This window comes from Dipodomys merriami, unplaced genomic scaffold, assembly GCF_024711535.1.
Source record: "Dipodomys merriami isolate MVZ:Mamm:240054 unplaced genomic scaffold, mDipMer1.0.p SCAF_2, whole genome shotgun sequence".
Taxonomy (NCBI): Eukaryota; Metazoa; Chordata; class Mammalia; order Rodentia; family Heteromyidae; genus Dipodomys; species Dipodomys merriami.
In genome coordinates this window covers 32,245,369-32,271,132 of record NW_027203381.1, presented here as the reverse complement: position 1 = coordinate 32,271,132, position 25,764 = coordinate 32,245,369, and the positions used below count along the sequence as shown (strand labels likewise).

Below are 25,764 nucleotides of genomic sequence, written 5' to 3'. Positions count from 1 at the left end.
GACCATCTCTTCATCTGCTAATTGTACACTAGTAAACAAAACTCAAATTCGTTTCTTTCTTCTCAACTAATCCTTATAACACAGATCTACAAAAAAGTACAGACTACATTAACATCACTAATCTTGAGAACAATCTTTCAATTAAGTCATCACTTTACAATAACAGAGAAAGTACTGAAGTTGCTGATTAAGTATCAACAACATTTTCACCAAAACTTTCTCTAGGTTTTCAGCTATTCTCAAGCTGAACTTACCATGCCCTTCCATGTGCTCTGCTGCCATTATTATCCCCAGGGAAAGTAGAAACAGAAAACATTGACTTTAAGTGCAATAATTTAAACAACTTTTAGGTACATCAAAATGTGTTCACAGACCATTGATTATAAACTCTCTCTATAGCAACCTGAAAATTATTAGAGCTGAAACAGACCTTAGGAAACAATCTAAAAAACATTCAGTAAATACAGCTACTATTACTTCAATCAGCTTATAATCAACTGATATTTTTTCATGATCAGAAATTATTTCTCTAGGAATTAAGATACAAAAGCTAGTAAATAGATGAACCAAGAACATATCATTAATGAGTGCTTCTTAACCTAGGGTTTGCACATCAGAATTACACAGCTTACTTTTATTTAGCATATTTTTAAAATATATTTTTCAAACAATAAAGAAAAAAGTGAATGTCTTTCTTTTCTATCACATGCTTCAAATCATTTGCCACAGGTTACTACTGTTTCTTCTTCTCCCCCTCTTCTACCTTCCGTCCATATACATATGTGCTAATATGTCCTTTTTATTGCTTAAATACACACATTTCTTCACATACAATTGTACTATACAAAGTATCTTGTTTTTTCAACTTAATATCATGGACAACTTTCCAAGTTTACATCTGTCATTTCTTTTTATCTATAGTGTATTCCATCATGTAATATACTTATTAATATAGTCCTCAATCAATTAAATATTGCTTTAATATGTACCTCTATATAAAAGCCTTTTGAATGTTTAATTTGTTGTAGTGCTAGGATTGAATGCAGGCCTTGCACTTCTTAGGAAAGCACTATGCCACTAAGCTACATCCTTATTCTAAGTTTTTTGACACAGTGTTTTGCTAAGTCTCTCAAGGCTAACCAGGAATTCACTATTTGGCTTCATATTAGAAATCCACCTCCCTCTGTCACACAGGTCCTAGGAATTACATGTCTGGCTATAAATTTTTTTGAATAATTATCCAGAAATTTTTATTAGATAAATTTCTACCAGCAGAACCATTTAGTTATGAAGACTATATATGTATATTTCAAATTCAAATCAATGCAGACTGCTACCAAAAGTAGCACCAATATATTCTCTCACTATCAGAGAATAAAGCTTTGTTTTCCATTCTTTTCAGCAAAAGATCTTTAATTCAGTTACTTATATTTATCTGTTTTTACTATTATTGTAAAGGTGATATACAAAGGAGTTACAGGTACATAAGTCAGTTAAAGAGTACATTTCTTTTTGAACAGTATCATTCCTTCCCTTGCTGTCTCTCAGTTTTTCCTTTCCATCCCCTCCCACAAATTGTATAGTTCATTTTCAAGATGTCTAGTGAATATCACTGCTGCATTTGTTCACCCTTTGTCCCACCCTTTCTGCACCTCCTCCTTACCTTCCAAAGGACAGATAAATGAAGAAACAAAAGGAAACAAAAACAAAAACAGCAACAAAGAAAAAATTCTTGTTTCCATTTCCTGGAGTTCATTTTGATAAATATTATTTTATATGATCATATGTACATAGCTAATGAGCCTTTGTTATCCTTTCCTAAGAATATCCTCCCCTTTGGTCTCACTGTTTGAATACCTAGAGATCTGTACAATTTATCATGTCCCAGTGCACTTTTTTTCCTTTTACTATTCAGTGTGTTGATTTGTAGATTTATAGGCACATTCTAGTTACCACAAATGAAGGAAACTATGCAACCTATGTTCCTTTGGATCTGGCTTACTTAATTTTTTCCAAGTCTTTCCATTTCCTTACAAATAGTACAATATCATTCTTTCTGATGGATGAGTAGAATTCCATTGTGATTATACACATTTTATTCATCCATTCATCCATTAAGGGGTTGATTCCGTATCTCAGCTATGGTAAACAATGCTGCAATGAACACGGTTGTGCTGGTAGCCTTGTTTGTGGTCTATGTGATAAATGTCTAGGAGTAGAATTGCTAGGTCATAGGGAAGTTCATTTAGTCTTTTGAAGATTACATCACACTGTAGACTTTCTGCATGGCAAAGGACATAGCTATCAAGATAAATAGAAAACCCACAAGATTTTTACCAGCTATACATCAAAGGCCTCATAGCTAAAAAAAAAAAATTACCCTCTCCAAAAGAAACAACAACCCAATTAATAAATGAAAGACTTTTAAAGAGAGATTTCTAAGAAGAATGACCAATAGACACATGAAGAAATGTTCAACATCTCCAGCCATAAAAGAAATGTAAATCAAAAAACAACATTGAGATTCTACCTCACCCCAGTCAGAATGGTCATTACTAAAAAAACTAACAATAAGTGTTGGTGGAGATGTAGCCAAAAAGGAACACTACTGTATTATTAGTTGGAATGTAAACTTCTTCAACCACTCGGGGAACCAAAATCTTTTTACTTCATTACTAATAAGGCTTTTGATCTTTTCACATGTTGTGACCTTTCCATTTTTTTTGTGACAATTAATTGTCAATATTCTTTAATAGCCATTTCACAAGTATTTCTTCCAAGTTTTAACATGGAAGAATTCTTTTGTTACAAGTGAACTATTTTCTGCTTCTATAACTTTAAAATATTGCATCATGAATCAGCCAGGGTGACACCTGCGTGTAATCCAAGCACTCTAGAGGCTGAGGCAGAACAAGTTCTAGACCAGCTGGCTTACATAGTGAGCTTTATCTTAAAAACAAACTAAAAAGGTATTGTACCTTAAGAAGGAAATTATCAAATTAAGAAGGAAAATTATCATTCTTCAATTTTAAAAAATGTTCTACTAGCATTTTCTTCAAGTCTCATATTGGGTGACTGTATTATAATGATGTCAGTATTTACACATATTATCTAATAAACAAGGTAACCAAACCAAATATTCTAATGAACTTTCACACTGGTTTATTTTTATTTTTTAAGATTTTGGTGGCACTGGGCTTTAAACTGACAGATACTTTACCATTTGAGCTATGTCTCTGCCCTTCTGCACTCATTTTATTTTCCTGCACTGATTTTTAACATTACCTTAATTGTAGTTAGTATTTAAATTCCTACTCTATTGATATATCTATTATTATCACTGTGCCAATTTCTATAGTCCATATTTTACTACCTAAATAGCTCTAATTACTATTTATGTTGGAATTTCATTTAGCTATCAAGTTTCCTGTTTTTGCTGGTGTTCTACCACCTGAGCCATGCCTCCAACTCCTAGTTTCACAATTTTTTTTATTGTGCGTAGTTTCACAATTTTTAAGTCTTAATTTTATTGTTAGCATGTATGCTCATATACATACAGTTTATTGCTATAGAGCTTCATTAAACTACAAAACCTGGATAGGTAGCAATCCTGGCTGTTTCAATTAATTAAAATAAGGAATGTGCCCTAGTTATCTGGCATAGCTGTAAATGACCCCAGAACAACCCAGCTCAGAACCAGCATAACAAGCTCTCAGACCTGAAAGTCCACATCATGTATTAATTTAACTGAACTAACATCCTGATTATTACTAGCATCATTTGCAGACTTGACTACCTTCTAGCAAACATCTCACTGAAGCTTTAGTCTTCATTGCATCCTTTAAAGGTAATACCCAAGGCAGAAAAAAACATTGTTTTGAAAAAATAAAATAGCCTTGAAAAGAATAACTGCCACCAACGTTGATAGAAGATAAATCAAAAGATTTTTACAGTAGAAGCTTTATCTGAAAAGCAAAGCTTTTAGCGAAGAATAAAATTTTATTATAGTGGCAGTTTTAATCTATAATAACAAATTATACATTCCAGCTACTCTGGAGGCAGAGATCCAGAGGACCGTGGTTCAAAGCAGCTCAGGTACAAAGTCCTAATCTAAACCAATAAACTAGGCATAGTGTTTTGTCTCTGTAATCTCTGTTACAGGAGGCCACAGACAGGGGGACAGAGATCCTAGACTGCTCTGGGACAAAGACACAAGACTCTACAAAAATATAATGATAATAATAATAACTAAAGGAAAAAATAACTGAGGGTTTAGCCAAACAGAGCACCTTCCCATTTTGCTATATATATCCTGAATTCAAACCCCAGTACCATAACCAACAGCAACAAATTTATATATACTGTAAGAAAAACTAAAGAGAAAAATATTTGTGATAACACTTCAGGAAGAACTCAAGCTTACTCAGATATACTGGTGTACTATGGAGTTCCATGCCAACCTGCACTATACAAAGAGCTCAAAGACCCTGTCTCAAAAACAAAATTATGAAAATTGTGCCCTAATCAAGTGATAATTTGAACAAAACCTGAAAGACAATAATAACTTAAAATATGGAGATACATATATAGGAAAACAAGTTATCTGAATAGAGGCCTAGTTATAGTTCCAGTGAGTCCTCCAATGAGTTCTTTAAAGTCTACATATTAGAAATTGAATCCTCAATAGGATGTGGTGCCTAGAAAGAGGTGATTAGGTCATAAGGACTCTGTGCTTAGGAGTGGATTAATGTTATTAACAATGGAGTGGAATACTGGCCGAATAAATCTTTTATAAAAGTGAGGTCAACTCTTTCTTCCTCTCTTGTTGTTATACTCTTGCCCTTCCTGCCTTCCATCACATTCCAATGTCATGATCTTGAAACTCCCGACCTTTAGAAAAATATGCCAAATAACCTTTTACTGTTTATTAATTAGAAGTCTACACTATCCTGCTATAGCAATACAGAACAGACTGAGACAAGCTTCAATAACACTTGCACAAAAATGCAGATGAAAGCCAGGTGCCGGTGGCTCACTCACGCCTGTAATCCTAGCTACTCAGGAGACTGAGATCTGAGAATCGAGGTTCAAAGCAAGCCCAGACAGGAAAGTCTGTGCGACTCTTAACTCCCAATAAACCACCAGAAAACCAGAAGTGGCACTGTGGCTCAAGTGGTAGAGTGCTAGCATTGAGCTGAAGAGCTCAGGGACAGTACCCAGGCCCAGAGTTCAAGCACCACTACCAACCAAAAAAAAAAAAAATTGCAGGTGAAACCAAGTATAATAAAAGTGCAGATTATAATCTTAACCAGGAGGCTGAGGGAGTTAGAGGAATGTTAAGCAAATACAGTCACATTATTCATTGTATATTATGTCAAAACTGAACCATATAACTTGAGGCTAAGGAAGAGAGAAGGGAACTGGAGAGAATGATAGAAGGAGTTAACATGGACTAAGATGCACTGTACTCATAACCTGACTTATGGCATTGAAACCTCTTTAAACAACTCCGTAATTTAAAAAAAAAAAAAAAAATAGTGGAAAGAGAAAGAATGAACTAGCCCCTTCCCCCACCCACTAATCCAAGGGCAGAAAATGTCAAAAATACATTTCGCAGACTTTCATGATGCTATTAATCAACCCAAATGGAGACAGCAGAATTTGAAAAGAGAAGGAATGACAGAAAATACCAAGGTTATAATGTAGACAGAACAATTTTGCTTTGAAGAACTGTTTTTTTTTTTTTTGGCCAGTCGTAGGGCCTGAACTCCGGGCCTGGGTGCTGTCCCTCAGCAATTCAGCTCAAGGCTAGCACCCTACTACTTGAGCCACAGCACCACTTCCAGCTTTTTCTGCTTATGTTGGTACTGAGGAATCGAACCCAGGGCCTCATGCATGCAAGGCAAGCACTCTACCACTGAGCCACCTTCCCAGCCCTTTAAGAACTTTTATTTCCATATGTGGGTAGAAAAACAAAAGCATCTAAGCAACAAAAAAAAATTATTCATATTCCTAGATCACAAAACCTTTTGACATTTGCCAATATCCCTAAGCTAAAAAATAGAAATATCAAACCTAAAATGAGATTACTTATTCTAACAGAGAACATCAACATACTCTAGAGTCCTCATGCAGCTCTACCAAAGACTTTATGTCTGAGACCTGGTCACACTTACTGCTTAGTTTCTATGCAATACCAATTATTAAGCAATTTATTTATCACTCTTTATCCTAATACATCTCACAGGAATTTCTATAGTTAGTAGATCACGCCTGTAGCTACCAAGGAGGCTGATCTGAGAATCATGATTCAAAGCCAGCCCAGGAGGAAAGTCAGAGAGACATTATCTGCAATAAACCACCAGAAAACTGGAAGTGGCTCAAGTGGGAGCCTTGAGCTGAAAAACTCAAGGACAGCGCCCAGGCCCAGAATTCAAGCCCCATGACACACACACACACACACACGCACGCACGCACGCACGCGTGCGCACACACACACACACACACACACACACACACACACACACACACACACACACACACACACACACACACACACACACACACACACACACACACACACACACACACACACACACACACCACAAAGAGATTAAAAATTCTTCAATGACTGTGTCCATTTTATATTAGGAACAATCCACATGTTTTAAATATTGTATACAGAATAGAACCTATGTTCTAAATGATGTCTAATACATGTTTATAGTTAGCAATGAAAGGCAATTTTATAAACAAATAAATTATATTTGTAAAAACAGTAACTTGGTGGGTGTGATGATACATAACTATAACACTATCTACTCAAAAGGTGAAGATTGGAAGGATCATGGTACAGTAAGACAAAAAGTTAATGAGACCCTATCTTACCAAACAAATTGGTTGTAACAGTCAGTTACATCTGTAATTCTAGTTGAGTGGGAGGTATTGGGTATTTTATAAGGAGATGGGTTTCAGGCTGGCTTGGGAAAAAAGCAGAGACCCTATCTAAAAAATAACCTTAAAACAAAAAGAGCTGGAAGTGTCACTCAAGTGATAGAGTGCTTGTCTAGTAGATGCAAGGCCTTGAATTCAAATGGCAGTAGTACAAAGCAAAACAAAAACAAAAAAGAAATTCCGCAAATCACTAAACCAGCCACATTACAAATCCCAAGAAGAGACATAATTTTATGTTTTAAACCCCTTTCCTTATTTATAGAATAATGACTAATACCAATTAAATTAAATACACAGTTTCAGTACCTCACTTGTCAACCGTATAAGGAGAGCTGCAGCCTCTGAGTATTTGCTCTGGCTTTTTAAAATTTCAGCACTAAGTAACACACATCTTTCAGCCAATACCATATTCCTAAAATAAACAAGAAAAACATAATCAACACCATAAAATTGCTTAGTACACCGAAGTGTATTCAGCAAGACTCTAATTACGGAGTTTGAATAAAACCTCTCTAATTATGGAGTTTGAATAAAAACTCTATTTGCTTATTGTCCACCTACCAAAAAAGCTAAAAAAAATTGTCATAACCAATCAAAGCATTTAATTTTGTAGTAAGACTACAATGTAAAGGCTTATTTCCCATATACAAAGAAGTCAGAATCAACTAGTATCTCTGAACTATCAGTAGCTAATAAAAATCCTTTTAAGCAATCCCTTCTCACTCCTAAGTAACTGGTTACTCATAAGTAACTCCTAAGTTACTCATAAGTAACTCTGGTTACTTATGTTTCATTAGGCTGATTACTTTTTTTTATTTAATTTTATTGTCAAGGTGATGATGTACAGAGGGGTTACAGTTATATGTGAGGTAGTGAGTACATTTCTTATCGAACTTGTTACCCACTCCCCCTCATTTTTCTCCCACTTTTCCTCCCTCCCATCCCCCCACCAAGTTGTATAATTCATTTCCAACATATTGTCTCATGAGTATCACTGTTGCATTGGTTAGCCCTTTGTCCTTTCTCTCACCATTTTGTTGTTCCCCTTCCCTTCCTTTTAGGAATAGACATTTTTCCACTAGTGGTCACTGAAATATCTCAACTGGAGACAGCATGGGACCAATGTTGACTAATGATATTTCACTCTTTTTCTTTTGTAAGAACATAGAATCAGGACTGGGAAGGTGGCTCGGTGGTAGAGGGCTTGCTTGGCATGCCTCAAGCCCTGGGTTCGATTCCTCAGCACCACATAAGCAGAAAAAGCTGTATGTGGAGCTGTGGCTCAAGCGGTAGAGCACTAGCCTTGAGCTAAAGAGCTCAGGGACAATGCCCAGGCACAGAGTTCAAGCCCCACTACCAATCAAAAAAAAAAAAAACAAAACAAAAGCTAAAAATTGCCAATTCCAGAAATGTCTTCAGGGCTATCAAATCTCAAAAAGACCTTCCTGGGCTGGGAAGGTGGCTCAGTGGTAGAGCGCTTGCCTTGCATGCATGAGGCCCTAGGTTCGATTCTTTAGCACCACATAAGCAAAAAGAAAAAAAGCCAGAAGTGGCGCTGTGGCTCAGGTGGTAGAGCACTAGCTTTGAGCTGAAGGGCTGAGGGATATTGCCCAGGCCCAGAGTTCAGGCCCCACGACCGGACCCAAAAAAAAAAAAAAAGACCTTCCTCCTAAGGTTTATTTAAAATAAAATATATGGACCTTGTATAACAACCTCTTACAAACCAGCTTATAATTTCCATATAAGCAGTAAGTTCTAATTAAACTATTTATACAAAATACTTCTCATTTTCAACCCATAGGGTATTATTTAAATTTATATGTTTTGCCTGATTAACAAGAAAGCTTCAAATGGCCAACTTTTGGCTTGACAAATGTCCCCAAAATTCAGATCACTCTCAATATAATGTATTGTTTTAACATTAAATGTAACAAATTCCTACTTCACAAATTCAAACTACACAAGGTATCAACAAAGAATGTAGTAAAATACAAATTCTTCAACTCAACTTCTGACTACAGTAACTTAAGAATCAAGAGCATGACAAAGAACGATTTATAATAATGTGTCAAATTTACCTCTAAATGGGCAAAATAAAAATATTCTAGCCACCTACTTGCAGATATCCCTGTATGTCTGAATTGCTGTATCCATATAATGAGCTGGGTATGGCCGAGGTGCTCCTGGTTGAAGAAAAGCTGACACTGCTGCCATTTCCTAAAAGAAAAAAAACGTAATTTATATTACTTCAAAAAGGAGAAATAAGCTGGACACCAGTGGCTCACACCTGTAATCCTAGCTACTCAGGAGGCTGAGATCTGAGGATCATGGTTCAAAGCCAGCCCGGGCAGGAAAGACTATGAGATTCATCTCCAATTAACCACCAGAAAACTGGAAGTGGCGCAGTGGCTCAAGCGGTAGAGAACTGGCCTTGAGCTGAAGAGTGTGGGGACAGTGCCCAAGCCCAAAGTTCAAAGAAAAGAAAAGAAAAGATTAAGGCTTAAATTCAATGACAGCTTGGACTACACAGCAAATCCCTGTCTCAAAAACTAAAAAAATAAAAAACAAATGAGAACTCCAAAATGACCTAATAAACACCAAGTGAAATAAGCCTTGCTTACGATTTCTGATACATGTCTTTTCCTACTCTAGTTTTTCAATGAATAGAGGACAGGGCAATGACAGGATTGTACAGAAAACAATATACTCACCTATCATTTAATAGCAAGGAAACATTTTAGAGAAGTTCCTCATAAGGAAAATCTGTGCAGCCATCACAGGATACTTACAAACACTTATACAGTTATGATACCACTGTATCACTAAGTGACATAGCTTTATGAGACAACCATTATACACACGGTTATACCATGATTACATTTTCCCAACATTATCTACTATCTGTTAAATACTATATTTAACAAAGGTAGCAGCTCTATGACAGAAACAAATTTAGCACTGCAAAATAAATTCCTATTTACTCTAACATAGTATATGTACAACCTGAAAGCAATTGTAGTTTATAAAGGCTGTCTTAGGTCTGGGAAGGTGGGTTAATGGTAGAGTGCTTGCCTTGCATGCATGAGGCCCTGGGTTCGATTCCTCAGTACCACATAAGCAGAAAAAGCCAGAGGTGGTGCTATTGCTCAAGTGGTAGAGCACTAGCCTTGAGCTGAAGAGCTGAGGGACAGTGCCCAGGCTCTGAATTCAGGCTCCATGACCAAAAAAAAAAAAAAGCTGTACTAAATGTAATAAGCATTTTGAAAAAGGGTGGGGCAGCGAATTCATCTATGCAAATGAAATACAAACATAAACATTAAATGGTACCTTGAAAGAGGACCTATATAATCTGAACAAGCAGCTTAGAATGTCTGAGAGGCCTCTAAGGGAATACAAAAAAATACCAAAATGTAAATAGTTGTGAGAGTAGAAGTGAAAAAGAGGACTACTATCTAATGAAGCTACCGTGTGGGTGAACATGCCTTAGGATCACAGTTGGGCAGGGCTCAGTGGGACTCCTCTCAATAGGAAGTTCATATCCAGCTTTATTTTCTTAAAATGCAACAACTAGGGATGTAATAGTTCAGTGGTAGAGCATTTGCCTAGCATGCATGAGGCTCTTGGGTGTGATCCCCAACACACAAAAAATAAAAAATAAAAGTAAATAAATACCAACCAAGGCACCAGCTGCATAAAGCATTGCTTGATCATTAAGAAAATCCTTCTTTGCAGTGTGGTAACAATTATAAGCCAAATCATAATGTTGCACCAAAAAACATAAGTCAGCCATTTTCCTGATCTGAAGCTCTGGTGCTTCTGGTGGATATCTGCAAATATAAAATAAATGAAGAAAATAATTATAATTTATGACCCACAATATCATTAAATATAAACTGTATAATAAGCTATTTAACTATTTAAAACATGAGGAAAATTAATCCTATTTTACAAGAATTCTATCTCCAAGGAGAATATCAGTTTTCAAAACTACTTAAAAACATAAAGCTAACTTAATTTATAAACTTGACCAATACATTGGTGTGATGATATACACCTGTCATCCCAGCCAATTGGTAGATATGACAGGAAGAAAGCAATCTAACATCAGCCTGGGCAAGAAAGTCAAGACTCCATTAAAAAAAATAACTGAAGAAAAAAACAGCTACTGGCATGGCTCAAATAGCAAGCATAAGGCCTTGATTTTAACCCAAGTACCACTACAAAAACAAAAAAGTTTACTTTTAAATGTCCAATTCAAAATTCTAAATTAAATTTTACTTATCACCTGAGATTTAACAATTATGAAACTGAGAAACACCTATTTTTTTTAAGGATATATAAATAAAAAATCAGAGTTAAAAAGAGAAAAAAGTATTTTACTCACAGCAACCCAGATGTATTTTTCAGTTCATTAATGCTCTTTTCTGGAACTTTACTTCCACTAAACCATTTTTTAGTTGCAGAAAACAGAGATCGACTCAATCCTTTTCTTGATATTAGCTAAGAAAAAATATTGTTAACAAATATAAGTATGTTGGCTTGTTTTTTATCAAAAGAAAAAATTAACTTTAAAAAGCTATTTTTTAAAAAACTAACTTCCAGAATTGAAACCCTTTTGTATAACTACTTAAAATAATAATAAAAATGATTTAATATGTGAGTAAAATACTAACGAAAATGAGTAAGCTTCTTCTAGGGCTGAACATTTCATCACTGCTAATAATTTCAGTTAAGTTCTTAGTATCAGATTATTATGAAACAAAAAATTTTAAAAACCTTTAAATAGTTTATAATACTACATTCTTAAATTTCACTATTTACCAAAATGTAAAAAAAAAATCCAGCTGGGTGCCAGTGGCTCACGCCTAGAATCTAAGCTACTCCAGAGGCTGAAAGCTGAGGATCAAAGTTCAAAGCCAGACAGTAGAGTCTATGAGACTCTTATCACCAATTAACCACTAGACAACCAGAAGTGGCCCTATGGCTCAGAGGTAGAATGCTAGCCTTGGGCAAAAGAGCTCAGAGACAGTGCCGAGGCCCTGATTCAGGCCCCATGACTGACAAAAATCATCATCATCATCATCATCCAAAACTTACCTGATCATTTAATTGCCGAATGGTTTTCTCTATATGAGGTAAAAGGCCACGAAATGTAAACTCTTGTATAAACTGTCGAATTCTATCATGATCAGTAAGAGTTAAACATGCACCATGAATTACTCCAGCATTTGCTTTCTTTGTTTCATGTAATGATGAAGCAGATTTGACATGATCTTGGCCATCCATGCTATTGGAAGGATCACTGGATTGGTCCAATTGAAGTGGGTGGGCTCTGAAGTTATTTGGTAAGCCATCTACTGAAAAAACACCTTTATTTTACTCTCAGAATTTAAAAAAAAATTGATAATCCTATCATACAACTGAAAATGATGAAATCCTTTCTGTATTATCTAATAAGTCTACTGAAACAGTAACATCAACATTTTCATCTCTGAAATTAAAGGGATTAACTCAATACTTAACATATGTATAACAGAAAATGAATTCAGCCAACAATCCTAGCTACTCAGAAGGTTGAGATCTGATAACTGACAACCCATGGTTCGAAGCCTGCCCAAACAGAAAAGTCTGTAATACTCTTATCTCCAATTGAACAGCAAAAAGCAAACAGTAGAGGTATGGCTCAAATGACAGAGTGCCAGTCCTGGTTGAAATAAGTTAAGGGAGAACTTGAGCATCTGAATTCAAACCCCACTAAGGCATAAGAAAAAAAGAAACTCAGCGAGCTGAGAATGTGGCTTAGTGGTAGAGTGCTTGTCTAGCATGCATGAAGCCTGGGTTCAATTCCTCAGGACCACATAAACAGAAAAGCCAGAAATGGAGCTGTAGTAGCTCAAGGGGTAGAGGATTAGCCTTGAGCAAAAAAAGTTCAGAGACAGTGCTCAGGCATTGAGTTCAAGGTCCATGACTAGCAAAAACAAAAATCAGAAAAAAAAAAGAAAAAAGCCCAATTTAAAAAATAAATTCTGTTGCTCATGCCTATAATCCTACCTACACAAGTGGCTGAGATCTGAGGTTCATTTCAAAGCCAGTCCTGGCAAGAAAAGTCAGTGAGACCTGAGCTGTGGCTCAAGTGGTAAAGCACAAAAGAAGCTCAGGGACAACACCTAAACACTGATTTGAAGCCCCAGGACTGGAGCATACATGCACACACACAAGGTTATAAAAACAATATAATGCATTATTTAGTGTGAAAAACACAAAACACTAAGAAAAACAATCCAGGCATGGTGATACACACCTTAATCCCAATACTCAGGAGGCTGAGATAGAATTAAGAGTTTGAAGTAAGGACCCAAAGGTGTGGCTCAAGTGGTAGAGCACCAGCCTTGAGTGAAAAAGCCAAGTGAGAGGTAATGCTCAGTTCAAGCCCCAGGACTAGCACACACACACACACACACACAAAATTAAATAATAAATAAATAATTTAAGGTGAGTTTGAGCTACACAATGAGTTCCAAAATTAACAGTAGCTATTCAGGTGGAGAAAAAAGGACAACAGTTCTAGGTTAGTGCAAACTAAAAGAATACCCCTAGTTCAACAAAGGAAGTTGGCATAAAAGGGGACAGAGGGACTAAAGTCAAAGAGTACAAGTATGGGTCTTGAGTTCAAAACCCCAGTACCAAAATCAAACAAAAAAAAAAAACTTTAAAAATTTTAGTTATTCACTTTCCTCTCTAGGATGGAAACCTGAAACCATGGTCCTCAAATCTCAGCCTCCTGTCTAGGATTACAGGCATGAGCCACTGACACTAGGTATAATTTTAAGCAGCAGTAAGATGTTTTCATCCTTCCATTTAATTAATTTTTTTATCTTTATAAATGATTCTCTCTTTGAGGATAATTTTTTTAGGGAAATGGAAATTATCCTGCTACTAGAAATGTGCATCCTGTGACTGTTAAAAAAGAATAAGCATCACTATAATGTTGATATAGCTTAAATGCACAAAAACAGGAAAGAAAAGAATGGGGGTTTTACACCTGCACAAAATGAAATGTAATAGTTATTTAAAATAATGAAAATACTTAATGACATGGGAAATGAAATATGTTAAAAAAGAATGTCAATCTATAAAAATAAAGGCATGTACCACATACAAACAAAAATTTTGTTATCACACCAAATTACAGAAACATAGCTCCCTAGATCATGTAATTACATCTACAATTTTTTAAAGAAATGCAATACATTGCTATCAGACAACATATTTTAAGTATTAAAAAAAATTAAATTCAAAACCTAAATAAAATCTTCAGGAAAAAAACCTGGCACCAAGTATGATGGCACACACCTATAATTCCAGCATTTGAAAAAATGAGGTGTGGAGATCACAAGTTTGAGATCAGCCTGGGCTATTTATGTTCCAGGCCACTCTAGCTACAAAGTAAGTCCCACGTCTCAAATAAAACTAAAATAAACTAAAATGACAGAAAGAGCTAACCTGGTTGCTATTTTTGTGTTATAAAAATTCCTTCACCTTTTATCTAATAAAGATTAGCATGCTTTTAACAATATATTTTCAATCAAAAGAAAAGTACTAAGACCTTTGACTTCATTATCTAATCCATCCAATGAAAGCAAGTTATTATCAGAACTCTTATTTGATGTTATAGTACAAGGGCCATCTTCATATGATTCCTATCAAAAAAAAAAAAAAACAACAAGCATTAGCAATTATATTTAATCAGGTTTAAGATACCATGAATCTATCAATAACTGTTCTACTCACTGCTTCAATTATTTGCTAAAGCACTACTATTTTTTTTCTAGTCTTCTAAATTCCTAGCTTCTTCTCTGTATCTTATTTGTCATGCCAATCCACACCTCAGTGTATATATTGATATATGATATGTTCACATTCAATCACATATATATCCACAGATACTCAAATACACATATACATATGCCTATTAATCTTAAGGAATAATGGCAAGAGGATGTACTACCAGAAAAAAGATAACAGATCTCCTGTCTTGAACCCAAGGCACCTAGGATGTAGCAGTGCGTTCTGAATAGACTGAAATCTATAGTATTTATTTCTACAAAGGCACTGGTTTCTCAATCAACAAAGAAAACTAAAAATACTTAGTCTACTCCATAAAATGAGCAAACAAATACAACGTATTATTCTGAGTATTAACTTCCTATATTTTGAAAGTTATCTTAAATAGTAAACTGATACGGTCACCATCTCCCAACAAAGGACCAACGTGAACAATGCAAACAAGCAAAGAGAGAAAAAAGTTTTTTTCTGGTCATACAAGGGTTTGAACTCAAGGGCTATGTTTGCTAGGCAGGTACTTACTACCTGAGTCACATCCCCAGTCCTTTTATTTTAGTTATTTTTTTCAATAGGACAGCCAGCCAGATTGGATCACAATATTCCTATTTATACTTTCCAAGCAGCTAGATGACAGGCACATGCCACTGCACCCAGCTTCTTACTGGTTGAGGTGGGGTCTTGCTAACTTTTGGCTAAGAATTGCAGCAATCACAATCCTCTCCACTGTTGCATTCCCAATAGCTAGGATTACAAACATGAGCTTTTCGCAAATAGAATGGGTCACTTAAGGGAAATGGCAAATAGATGAGTCATTTATATAGGTTTGTTTTATTTGTTTTATTTATTTTTGTTTGTTTTTTTGAGACAAGGTCTGGCATTTAACAACCAAGGGGGCATACAACTGTACTTCAATTGTTTGAAAGATTATTAAATCTTACTACAAACCCATTCAGCTAACAGATGAATCATTAATAGTAGTCTTGGACTCACTTAAGGAGTAAGGGAGAAAGAAAAAACACTCCCGAAAATTCAAAACAAAAAATATATTCACCCACCTAAGGGTGACTCTAAAATGTAGCCATAGAACATGTCTGAAATGCAGGAAGTCCACAAAACTTATAAAAAACTAACTATAAGCATCCATAATGAACTAAATGAACAAGTCACAATTTCTATTCTCTGTATGTCTACCCAAGTCTTATTGAATTCTTACTGTGAAATTCACTTTTCATTTCTTTTTAGGGGAAAAGATGAAGGAGTGACACTGATCAATATGCATTGTACATATAATTTGACATGTTAAACTGAAACCCCTTTGTAGAACTAAAGAAAAAAATGATTTGAAGAAAACTTCAGCACAAGAAAAAAAGAGCAACTAAGAGTATACTTGGAAACAACTGTAGCTTTTGAAACACTGAATTAAGCACTCAGAGCTGACAGAATAAAACTAGCTAAAGTCTACAATATAAATATTAGTAACTATATGACTAAATCAATATGTAAACAATTGTACTTAAAGTATTGTCATAAAACTAGAGCATAACTTCTATTATTTGCTTAGGTTTTTACATATACCTGATTTTGAATACTATTTTTCTGAAGATACTGACTCCACGGATCTGGTATCTGTTCATCTGATGCTCGATTTGATGTTCGAGAATTAATTTTAAGTAAATAGCAACCCTGAGTTCCATATTTCTGTTTCATTTCTTCATAAATTGATTCAGCTCTAAAATTTTTTTAAATGAAAAAAGTGTTTTAGTAACCCAGGATCAGGCTTTAGACAATAACCATAAAATAATATAAAAACAATACTCCCAAAATAGGCAAACAGAAAACTGAGAATTATTTAAATATTAAAACAAAAATCATGATCCTTACTGAAATTTAAATTTTAATTGAATTGAGAATTACATTTTAAAAGGCAATTACCAAAGTATATTTCATGAAACAAAACTCTTCCAGATAATTCTATCTGTTATCCAAACAAACCATTAAACTAGTTGGTTAATCTAGTTTGGGGAAGATATAGAAACAAGTTTCTTTTTAGCACAGACCATGTATGAGCTTTCCTTGTGCAAATATACAATGTTAAACTCTAGACGAAGCTTCCAACTTGTGTATCAGAAGTTTTTTCTGTTAACTATGGGAACTAAGCATAGGAAATGTAACTGAGAGATTTCTTACTTATTAGTAAGGGCCAAAACAGAAAACTGTACCACCAAAAACAGGACACAAGTTCAAAGTAACAAAGAGATGGAAAACTGAACGAAAGCAACTAAAGCATTTATAACAAAATTTACTCCTTTGTTGCGAGTTTTATAGTAGCTGAAATCATGAGATACTCCTCAGAAGCAGCAAAAAGCATTCTGATTCCATACTTGAATAAAACAAAACCATGCTAAATGGTAGGGGACAAAATAGTTCAATTGAAATAAGACAGCCTAAGAAATAATCAGTGCAACTTAGAAAGTGCAATTTTGGTCTCTAAAGCTAACCCTGCATAAAGCTAACCCAGTTTATTTTTCAGTAAACCAGTCACTTGGTGGAAAAAATAAAAAAGGGAAAAAAATGGAAGACTATGAAAGCTTATTCAAATGAAAATGCTGATACTAAACAAGTAAGCCTTGCAAACTAAATCACATTATGCCTTATTACAAGTATCCTAATAAAAGCTATAAAAATATACAAAACCAACAAAAATATGTGTATAAACATACACACTAAAGTACAATAAACCAAACTCTTGCTCACTTTAACAATGATACTGCTATGGGCTGGGAATGTGGCTTAGTTGTAGAGTGCTTGCCTAGCATGCATGAAGCCCTGGGTTCAATTCTTCAATACTACATAAATAGAAAAAGCCAGAAGTGGTTCTGTGGCTCAAGTGGTAGAGCACAGAGAGGCTCAGGGACAGTGCTTAGGCCCTGAGTTCAAGCCCCAGGACCAGGAAAAGAATATATATAGTACTAAACATTGAGTCACTGAAAATTTGTAATTCCAGCTACTCAGGAAGCAAAAGTTGGAAGGACCACAATTCCAGTCTAGCCTGGACGTAAAACTCAGCAAGACTCCATTTCAACCAATAAGCTGACCGTTGTGGTACCTAGCTACACTGAGGCAAAGGTAAGAGGAATCAGGTCCTGGTTGGCCCCAAGCAAAACTTAGACTGGAAAACAACTAAAAGCAAAAGAGGACTGGGGGAAGGAGAAAACATGTCTCACAGAGGGCCTTCCTAGCAACAGTGAAGGCCCTGACATCAAACCCTCGTACAAAAAAAACCCTAAACCAATACTTGAATTACTACTTAAATCTTCATCACAATCATATTCAACTGACAGAAAATAATTTAGTAACCAGTTCTTTTTATTTCTATTTATTGCATATTTTATCCAACAAGAAAAATCCTAAAGATGAATAACTGATGAATGAAGATAGTAATTCTTCAGGTCTATTGAGCTTAATTTATTGAAAAATGATTAGAGATCTAGGCATGGTAGCTCATGTCTATAATCCCAGAACTCTGGAGGCTGAGGAAGAGTCTCCAGCCTAGACTGGCTCTTATTTGATCTTCTCAAACATAACAAAATCAGTTTTTTAAAAATGCTAGAGGTGCCAGGAACTGGTGGCTCATACCTGTAATCCTAGCTACTCAGCTTAAGATCTAAGGATCGAGGTTCAAAGCCAGCTCAGACATGAAAGTTCGTGAGACGCTTATGTCCAATAAACCACCAGAAAACTGGAAGTGGCGCTGTGGCTCTAGTGGGAGAACGCTTGAGCTAAAGAGCTAAGGAACAGTGCATAGGCCCAGAGTTCAAGCTCCACAACCAAAAAAAAAAAAAAAAAAAAAAAAAAAAGGGCTAGAGGCTAGCATATACAAAAATCTATGAAGATTAAATCCAAACATAATGGTTTGTGTACTTTTAAAATTGCATACACCAAATGTCACTAAAATATCAATTAATTCTGCTGTAGGCAGATTAAATGGCTAAATGCTTGCCTAGCAAGTGCAAAGCCCTGAGTTCAAAGTCCAGTAACACCAAAAAAAGATTAATTTGATCCATACCTTCAAACAATAGCCAAAATAAATTACAAAGCCATAAAGGGAAGTTAATGTTCATAATCTTTTTCAGGAATTTACTTAGTTATTTTGAAACAGAGTCACACTACATAGTCCAGGCTGGCCAGGAACTTGCTATCCTCCAGTCTTCATCTCCCAGGGCTTGGATTTTAGGCATATACAACCATGCCTAGCTATTCTAGTTTTTAAGACAAGTTGTTCATGAATCTCAAAGATGAAAGAATTATTGCAAACCACCAATAACGAATAGTAAAGAGAACATAAGAAATAAATGCTTGGTTGTTTTTGAGACTGTGAAGAATACCAAGATGAAAAAAATATATTAAGTACTGAGATCGTGGTTCGAAGCGAGCCTGGGCAGGAAAGTGTATAAGACTCTTATCTCCAATAAACTACTCAGAAAATGCCAAAGTGGTACTATGGCTCAAGTCTTGGGCACAAAGAGGCTCCAGGACAGATGCTAGGCCCTGAGTTCAAGCACCAAGACCAGCCAAAAAGAAGGAAAAAAAATTACTACATCTCAGAAAGCTGAAACATGAGGATTATAGTTCAAAGTCAGCCCAGGCAAGAAAGTCTATGAGATTCCTATTTCCAATTAACCAGGAAAAAAAATGGAAGTGGAACCTTGGAGTGTCAGCTTTGAGCAAAAATGCTAAAAGCGAGTACCCAAGCTCTGAGTTCAAGTAGCAGTACCAATACACACACACACACACACACACACACACACACACACACACACACACACACACACACACACACACACACACACACACACACACACACACACACAGTAACAAAAGGTGAGCTTGTAAATGTCAAAGAAAAAAAGTTAAAGGGAAAACTAAGAAAAAGAAAAAAAATAATTTTATATAAAGAAGTAACAACCAAGACCTACAGATGTAAATGACAAGCGCTTTCAAACAAAGATTATACCATATATATTGAAAACAAAGTTAGATAAGCAAATGAAATTAACATTAAATGAATGAACTGTTTAACATAACTGCATTACAATTTTTTTTTTTGCCAATCCTGAGACTTGAACTCAGGGCCTAGGCACTGTCCCTGAACCTCTTTGTGCTCAAGTGCTCTACCAATGGAGCCACAGTACTGCATCAGGATTTTTCTGAGTAGTTTATTGGAGATAGGAGTCTCATAGACTTTCCTGCCCAAGCTGGCTTCAAACCATGATTCTCAGCTCTCAACCTACTGAGTAGCTAAGAACAAAGGTATGAGCTATCAGCATCCAGCTACAATAAATTTTTACTCAAGATTTTTTGGGGGCGTAGGTGGGACTGCTTGGGTTTGAACTCAGGGCCTCACACTTTATTGCTCAGCTGACACTACCATTTGAGTGGTACCTCCAATCCTGCTTTTTGCTGGCTATTTTAAAGTCAAGGTCTCCCAGACTTTTCTGCCATGGCTAGCCTTGAACTGCCATCCTGATGTCAACCTCCTAAGTAGCTAGAATAATAGACATGAGCCCTGGCACCAGGCTTTTTTATTAAAACCCAAATTTAAGTAAGCCATCTCCAAATTAATGTTAAATCTTTAGTATGAAAAATTGAAATAAAAAAGAAAACTTACCTCTGTTCATCTCCTGCACTTACATCATGTAAAAGTACATAATATTTAAGTGTATTCGGTATAAACCACTTAGGGTAGGAATAATCATTGTTGTGCTGAATCCGATGCTGTTCTTGTGACAACTTTGAAAACTGTTCCATAGGATCAGATTCACTAGATGATACTACCAACATACCTTGTATACCATATTAAGGAAATTATCACTTATCACGCAATGATAGCTTATTAATACAAACTCGAAGGAAGCATTTTGTCAGCTAAAAAAAAGTCACATTTCACAGTTTCTCACAGATAGCACAAAATAATTTCTTTCTCCACTACTCTGACATAATTCAAGATTCAAAATCTTACAGGATATTTTACTAAAAGCTTTTATGTCACTTACATATTCAATAAGTAGATGTACAAAATGAGCAATATCAAAATTCTACAACTATTAACATGATGAAGTAATCTGGCAAATCTTGTTCTTCTCCATTTTGTGTTAATACAATTTCATGCTTTATATTGCTTTTTCACTTTTCTCTACAACTTTATTAAGAAATTTAAAAAGCCATAATCACCAAAGGAGGACAAAATGTTTACTAAACACATGAGAAATTATTTTTAAATCTAACCTTTAGAGTAAGCAATTAATTCTGAGGCAATCACTGAAGTAGTTAGCACTGACCATTCACTTTCTCTTTCTAAAGTGCTTTAAAAACTTACTAAACCAGGTACACACCTATAATCTCAGAAAGCTGAGGTAAGTTGGCCCAGGTGGATCACACCTGTAATCCTAGCTACTCAGGAGGCTGAGATCTGAGGATGCAGTTCAAAGTATGCCCAGACAGGAAAGTCCATGAGACTCTTATCTCCAATAAACCACCAGAAAACCAGAAGTGGCACTGTGGCTCAAGTGGTAGAACACTAGCCTTAAGCTGAAGAACTCAGGGAGAGCGCCCAGGCACAGAGTTCAGGCCCCACAACCAACTAAAAAAAAAAGAAAAGAAAAGAAAGCTGAGGTAGGAGGACCTAGTTAGAGGTTAGCCTGAACTATAGGGCAAGCTTCAGGTTACAGCCTGGGTGACAAAGAAAAATCCTATGTCAAAAAAGAAAAAGAAAAAAGCCTTGAGGTATACTTCAAGAGTTAAAAGAGCCTGCCTAGCATGATACCCTGAGTTCAATCCCCAGATTATCAAAAAAGAAAAAAGAAAAGCAAAACAAATGTATTACGTATAAAATATTCAAGTTAAAGAAATAAGAAAAATAAAAGGCAAACTCTCAGTTGTCTTATTTTATAATCAAAACTAATCAAAATTCATGATGGGTACTGGTAGCTAATCCTAGCAACTTAGGAGGCTGAAATCTGAGAATCACAGGTAGAGCCAGTCCAGGAAGACAAATCTGAGATACTGTTATCTCCAAGTAAGCAATATAGCGGTGGAACTGGAGGCATAGCTCAAGTGGTACAGTGCCAGCCTTGAGTGAAATAATCAAGAGCATGATGACCTAAGTGCAAGCCCTAGAAGTAACTCAAGAAAAAAATAATCAAAACTTAATTTATTATAGCAGTTCTGTATCAAGGACACATTTAACAAAATGATGGGAATTAGAAATGTGGCTCAGGGGGCTGAGAAGGTGGTTCAGTGGTAGAGTGCTTGCCTTGCATGCATGAAGCCCTGGGTTCGATTCCTCAGCACCACCTAAGCAGAAAAAGCCGGAAGTGGCGGTGTATGGTCAAGTGGTAGAGCACTAGCCTTGAGCTGAAGAGCTGAGGGACTGTGCCCAGGCCCAGAGTTCAGGCCCCACAACTGGCAAAAAAAAAAAAAAAAAAAAAAAAAAAGAAAAGAAAAGAAAAGAAAGAAAAAAAGAAATGTGGCTCAGGAGGTAGAATGCCAGACTTGGAGGAAAACTATCACATGCTGAGTTTAGTTCCCAGTCCTAGGGGAAAAAAATTACCATAAGAAAAAAAAATTTATCATCATGAAAAAATTAACTTCTTAGCCAGTCATGGTAGTGCAAACCTGCATATCCCACTTAGTTAGGGATGGCAGTACAAACCTGCATAACCCATTTAGTATTGTAGAGGCAGGAGGATCCTAAGCTCAAAGAATACCCCAGGCAAAGTTAGCTCAAAAATAAGAAAATAAAATTTCTCCATTCTCAGCAGGTGCCAGTGACTCACATCTATAATCCTAACTACTCAGGAGGTAGAGATCTGAGGATCATGGTTCAAAAAAAGCAAGGGCACGAAAGTCTATGAGACTCTTATCTCTAACTAACCACCTAAAAGCCAGAAGGAAAGCTCTGGCTCAAGTGGTAAAGCACTGGCCTTGAGCAAAAAAAAAAACTCAGGGACAGCACCCCAGTCCTGAGTTCAAGCCCCAGGACAGGGAGACCCACAAAATATTTCCATTCTCTGTGGCTTCTCAACAAATTTGCTTTCATTTTCCTATTTCTAAAATTAATAGCTTCCACTAATACCTGACTTTAGGAGAACTCAAAAGGTTAAAGGATACATGCTAAATAGTGGTTCAGAAATTCATGATCCGATGATGGCATTGACTGAAGGAAGGTCTCTCTGTAAGACTCAAACCATGGAGTTGTAGCTAAAATTAATATATAAAACAATTAAAATTGCCCAATGGAATCCGTTTACAACAGACAAAATTTCAATCCCACATTCCTAAATGATATGAAAGATAACTTTTAGCAGCAATTAAGTATTTTTCACCTGTGCTTTAAGATGTATGTATGTGTGTGTGTATATATATATATATATATATATATATAATTTAAGCTATTCAAATATATTCATATAGACATATTTTTTAAACTAAGTTATTTCCAAACCAAGCCTATACAACCAATTATCTACTAATTATCTAACATTATTTATTGTGCCTCTGCTCCACTAGCCACTGTCATAAGCAGATCCTTTTTATAAATACCACTTTAGAACACTGGTTCTCAACTGAGGTTGATTTTAACTCCCAGGAAATATCTGGCACTATCAAAGTATTTTTGGTTGTCACAACTGATATGAAGGTCATGCCAACTAGTTCCTAGGAAAAGGGGTCAGGAAAAAAACAAAAGCAAAGAATTAGCTAGCACAAAACGTCAGTGAGTGTATATCTGAAAAATTCTACCTTACATCTAATTACTTGAATGTGACTATAACAAAGCCTCTTTAAAGAGAATTTCTAAAGATACTTACCTTATAAACTAAATACAGAAAAACATATTTACTTTATTGAACAAATGTGTATAATGTGATAAAAATGTCAACTCTCTCTTGCTATATATTAAGTAGTTTGTATTACATCTATTCTTGCTTTATTTGAAATTACTCAAATTTGATTTTAGAAGGTTTAACTATCCAAGTTAAAGTTTCACTATAACACTCCACCCCAAGTAATTTATGCTGCTTATACTTCAACTGCTGCAAACAAGGCTCATTTGTTTTCTGCTAACATTATAAATATGACACTGTGACTAGAAGAGTTGAAGAAAAAAGCCCTTCATCAAGACCAAAATGCTTATTTATTATACAAAAAAAATTGGAAGTGGCACTGTGGCTCAAGTGCTAGCCTTGAGCTGAAGAGCTGAGGGATAGCCCAGGCCCAGAATTCAGGCCCCACGACCGACCAAAAAAATAAGTAAATAAATAATTCCAACAAAAGTTTTATGATAATTATGAAGCTTATTATTGTAGCAATTTTGTGTTCTCTATTAAAAAGGAAAAATACCAAAAACATTATATGAAAATGGTTAAGTATCAGAAAATACACAATCATATCTGTTACACTAGAAAACAAATTTCCTCCCCAACCAATAGCACATATTGTCCCACCAAATCAGTCAAACATTCTCTTGAAGGCAAATTAATGTAGATTTTCATTTAGTACCAACTATAAGGAAAGAGATAATGAAATTTTGGTTAAGCAAAAAGGTACTTCCACAAAAATGAAGAAATAAGTATGCATCTCTATCTATATTATTTTTTTTACTTTGGCTTCATTGCTGACTAGATTTTTTTTTGGGGGGGGGGGGAGGGGGTCCAGTCGTGGGCCTGAACTCTGGGCCTGGGCACTGTCCCCCAGCTCTTCAGCTCAAGGCTAGCACTCTACCACTTGAGCCACAGCGCCACTTCCAGCTTTTTTTTTTTCTGCTTATGTGGTGCTAAGGAATCAAACCCAGGGCCTCATGTATGCAAGGCAAGCGCTCTACCACTGAGCCACCTTCCCAGCCCGAGCTAACGAAATTTAGCAAACTGTAGTCATATAGTTTCATACTGATTCATAGAATTGAGACTTCTGAATTTAAAAAAGCAGATCTTCCAAAACACTTATTTTTTAAAACAGTATTTGTAGTAACAAAAACTAGAAAACCCGTATGCCATCAGGATGAGACTGGTTAAATAAACTATGATACATTTGTAAATGCTACAGGATGCAGCTATAATAGAGAACAAGAACTGTCTCTCTCTTTGGACTGCTAAAATGTTCTTTTGGATATATTAAGTGAAAATAGCCAACAGCAGAAAAGTATATTTTTCTGTAAGAAAAGAAAAAAACATGGAAGTGGCACTATGGTGCAAAGTAATAAGAGCACTGAAAAAGAGCCAAAAAATCTCAGAGACAGCACGCGTGCCCTGAGTTCAAGTCCCATGACTGATAAAAAAAAACAAAAACAAAAACAAAAACAGAAGTGTAGAATTTCATTGCTGGGCACCAGTGGCTCAACTTATAATCCTAGCATCTCTGGAGGCTGGGATCTGAGGATCGTTCGGTTCAAAGCCAGCCCGGGCAGGAAAGTCCATAAGACTCTTATCTCCAAATAACCACGAGAGAAACCTGAAGTAGTGCTGTGGTTCAAATGGTAGAGCACTAGCCTCAAGCTGAAGAACTGAGGGACAGCACCCAGGCCCAGAGTTCAAACCCCACAGCCAACAAAAAAAGAAAAAAAAAGGAAGAAGGAAGAAGGAGAAGAAGAAGGAGAAGGAGAAGGAGAAGGAGAAGAAGGAGAAGGAGGAAAAGAAGAGTCAAATCTAACACATTTGAGCTGGGAATGTTGCTGAATAGTAGAGAGCTCAGCCAACATGCATGACCATCTTGGGCTCAATCCCCAGCACTGCCAAGGGGGGGTGGTGGGGGTGTAAACTAATACAATTAATTATCTAAATGCACAGAAGAAAAAGAAGAAAGGGTATTTTAAAAAAGAGAAAGGATATGGACAAAGATTAGCCATGGCTGTACCTATGTTTCAATTTGATTTTGGCATTATATAAATATATAAACTAAAAAGAAAAAAAT

At 35.8% G+C, this 25,764-nt stretch overlaps 1 protein-coding gene across 6 annotated transcripts in view; it reads right to left on the bottom strand.

Annotated features, from left to right (window-relative positions):
• Trappc8 (trafficking protein particle complex subunit 8) overlaps window positions 1-25,764 on the bottom strand; it is a 79,410-nt gene that overhangs the window by 38,009 nt on the left and 15,637 nt on the right. For 2 of the 6 annotated variants that reach the window (XM_070029382.1, XM_070029385.1), the window contains 10 exons: window positions 22,969-23,058; window positions 20,468-20,642; window positions 16,375-16,528; window positions 14,561-14,654; window positions 12,052-12,311; window positions 11,339-11,454; window positions 10,631-10,781; window positions 9,071-9,171; window positions 7,261-7,366; window positions 255-275 (listed from right to left, as the gene is read on the bottom strand). In XM_070029382.1, the coding sequence (XP_069885483.1) occupies window positions 255-275; window positions 7,261-7,366; window positions 9,071-9,171; window positions 10,631-10,781; window positions 11,339-11,454; window positions 12,052-12,311; window positions 14,561-14,654; window positions 16,375-16,528; window positions 20,468-20,642; window positions 22,969-23,058 (1,268 nt within the window). The remainder of the gene's footprint in view (window positions 1-254; window positions 276-7,260; window positions 7,367-9,070; window positions 9,172-10,630; window positions 10,782-11,338; window positions 11,455-12,051; window positions 12,312-14,560; window positions 14,655-16,374; window positions 16,529-20,467; window positions 20,643-22,968; window positions 23,059-25,764) is intronic. The other 4 variants (XM_070029387.1, XM_070029384.1, XM_070029383.1 and 1 more) reach the window with 3 other exon arrangements.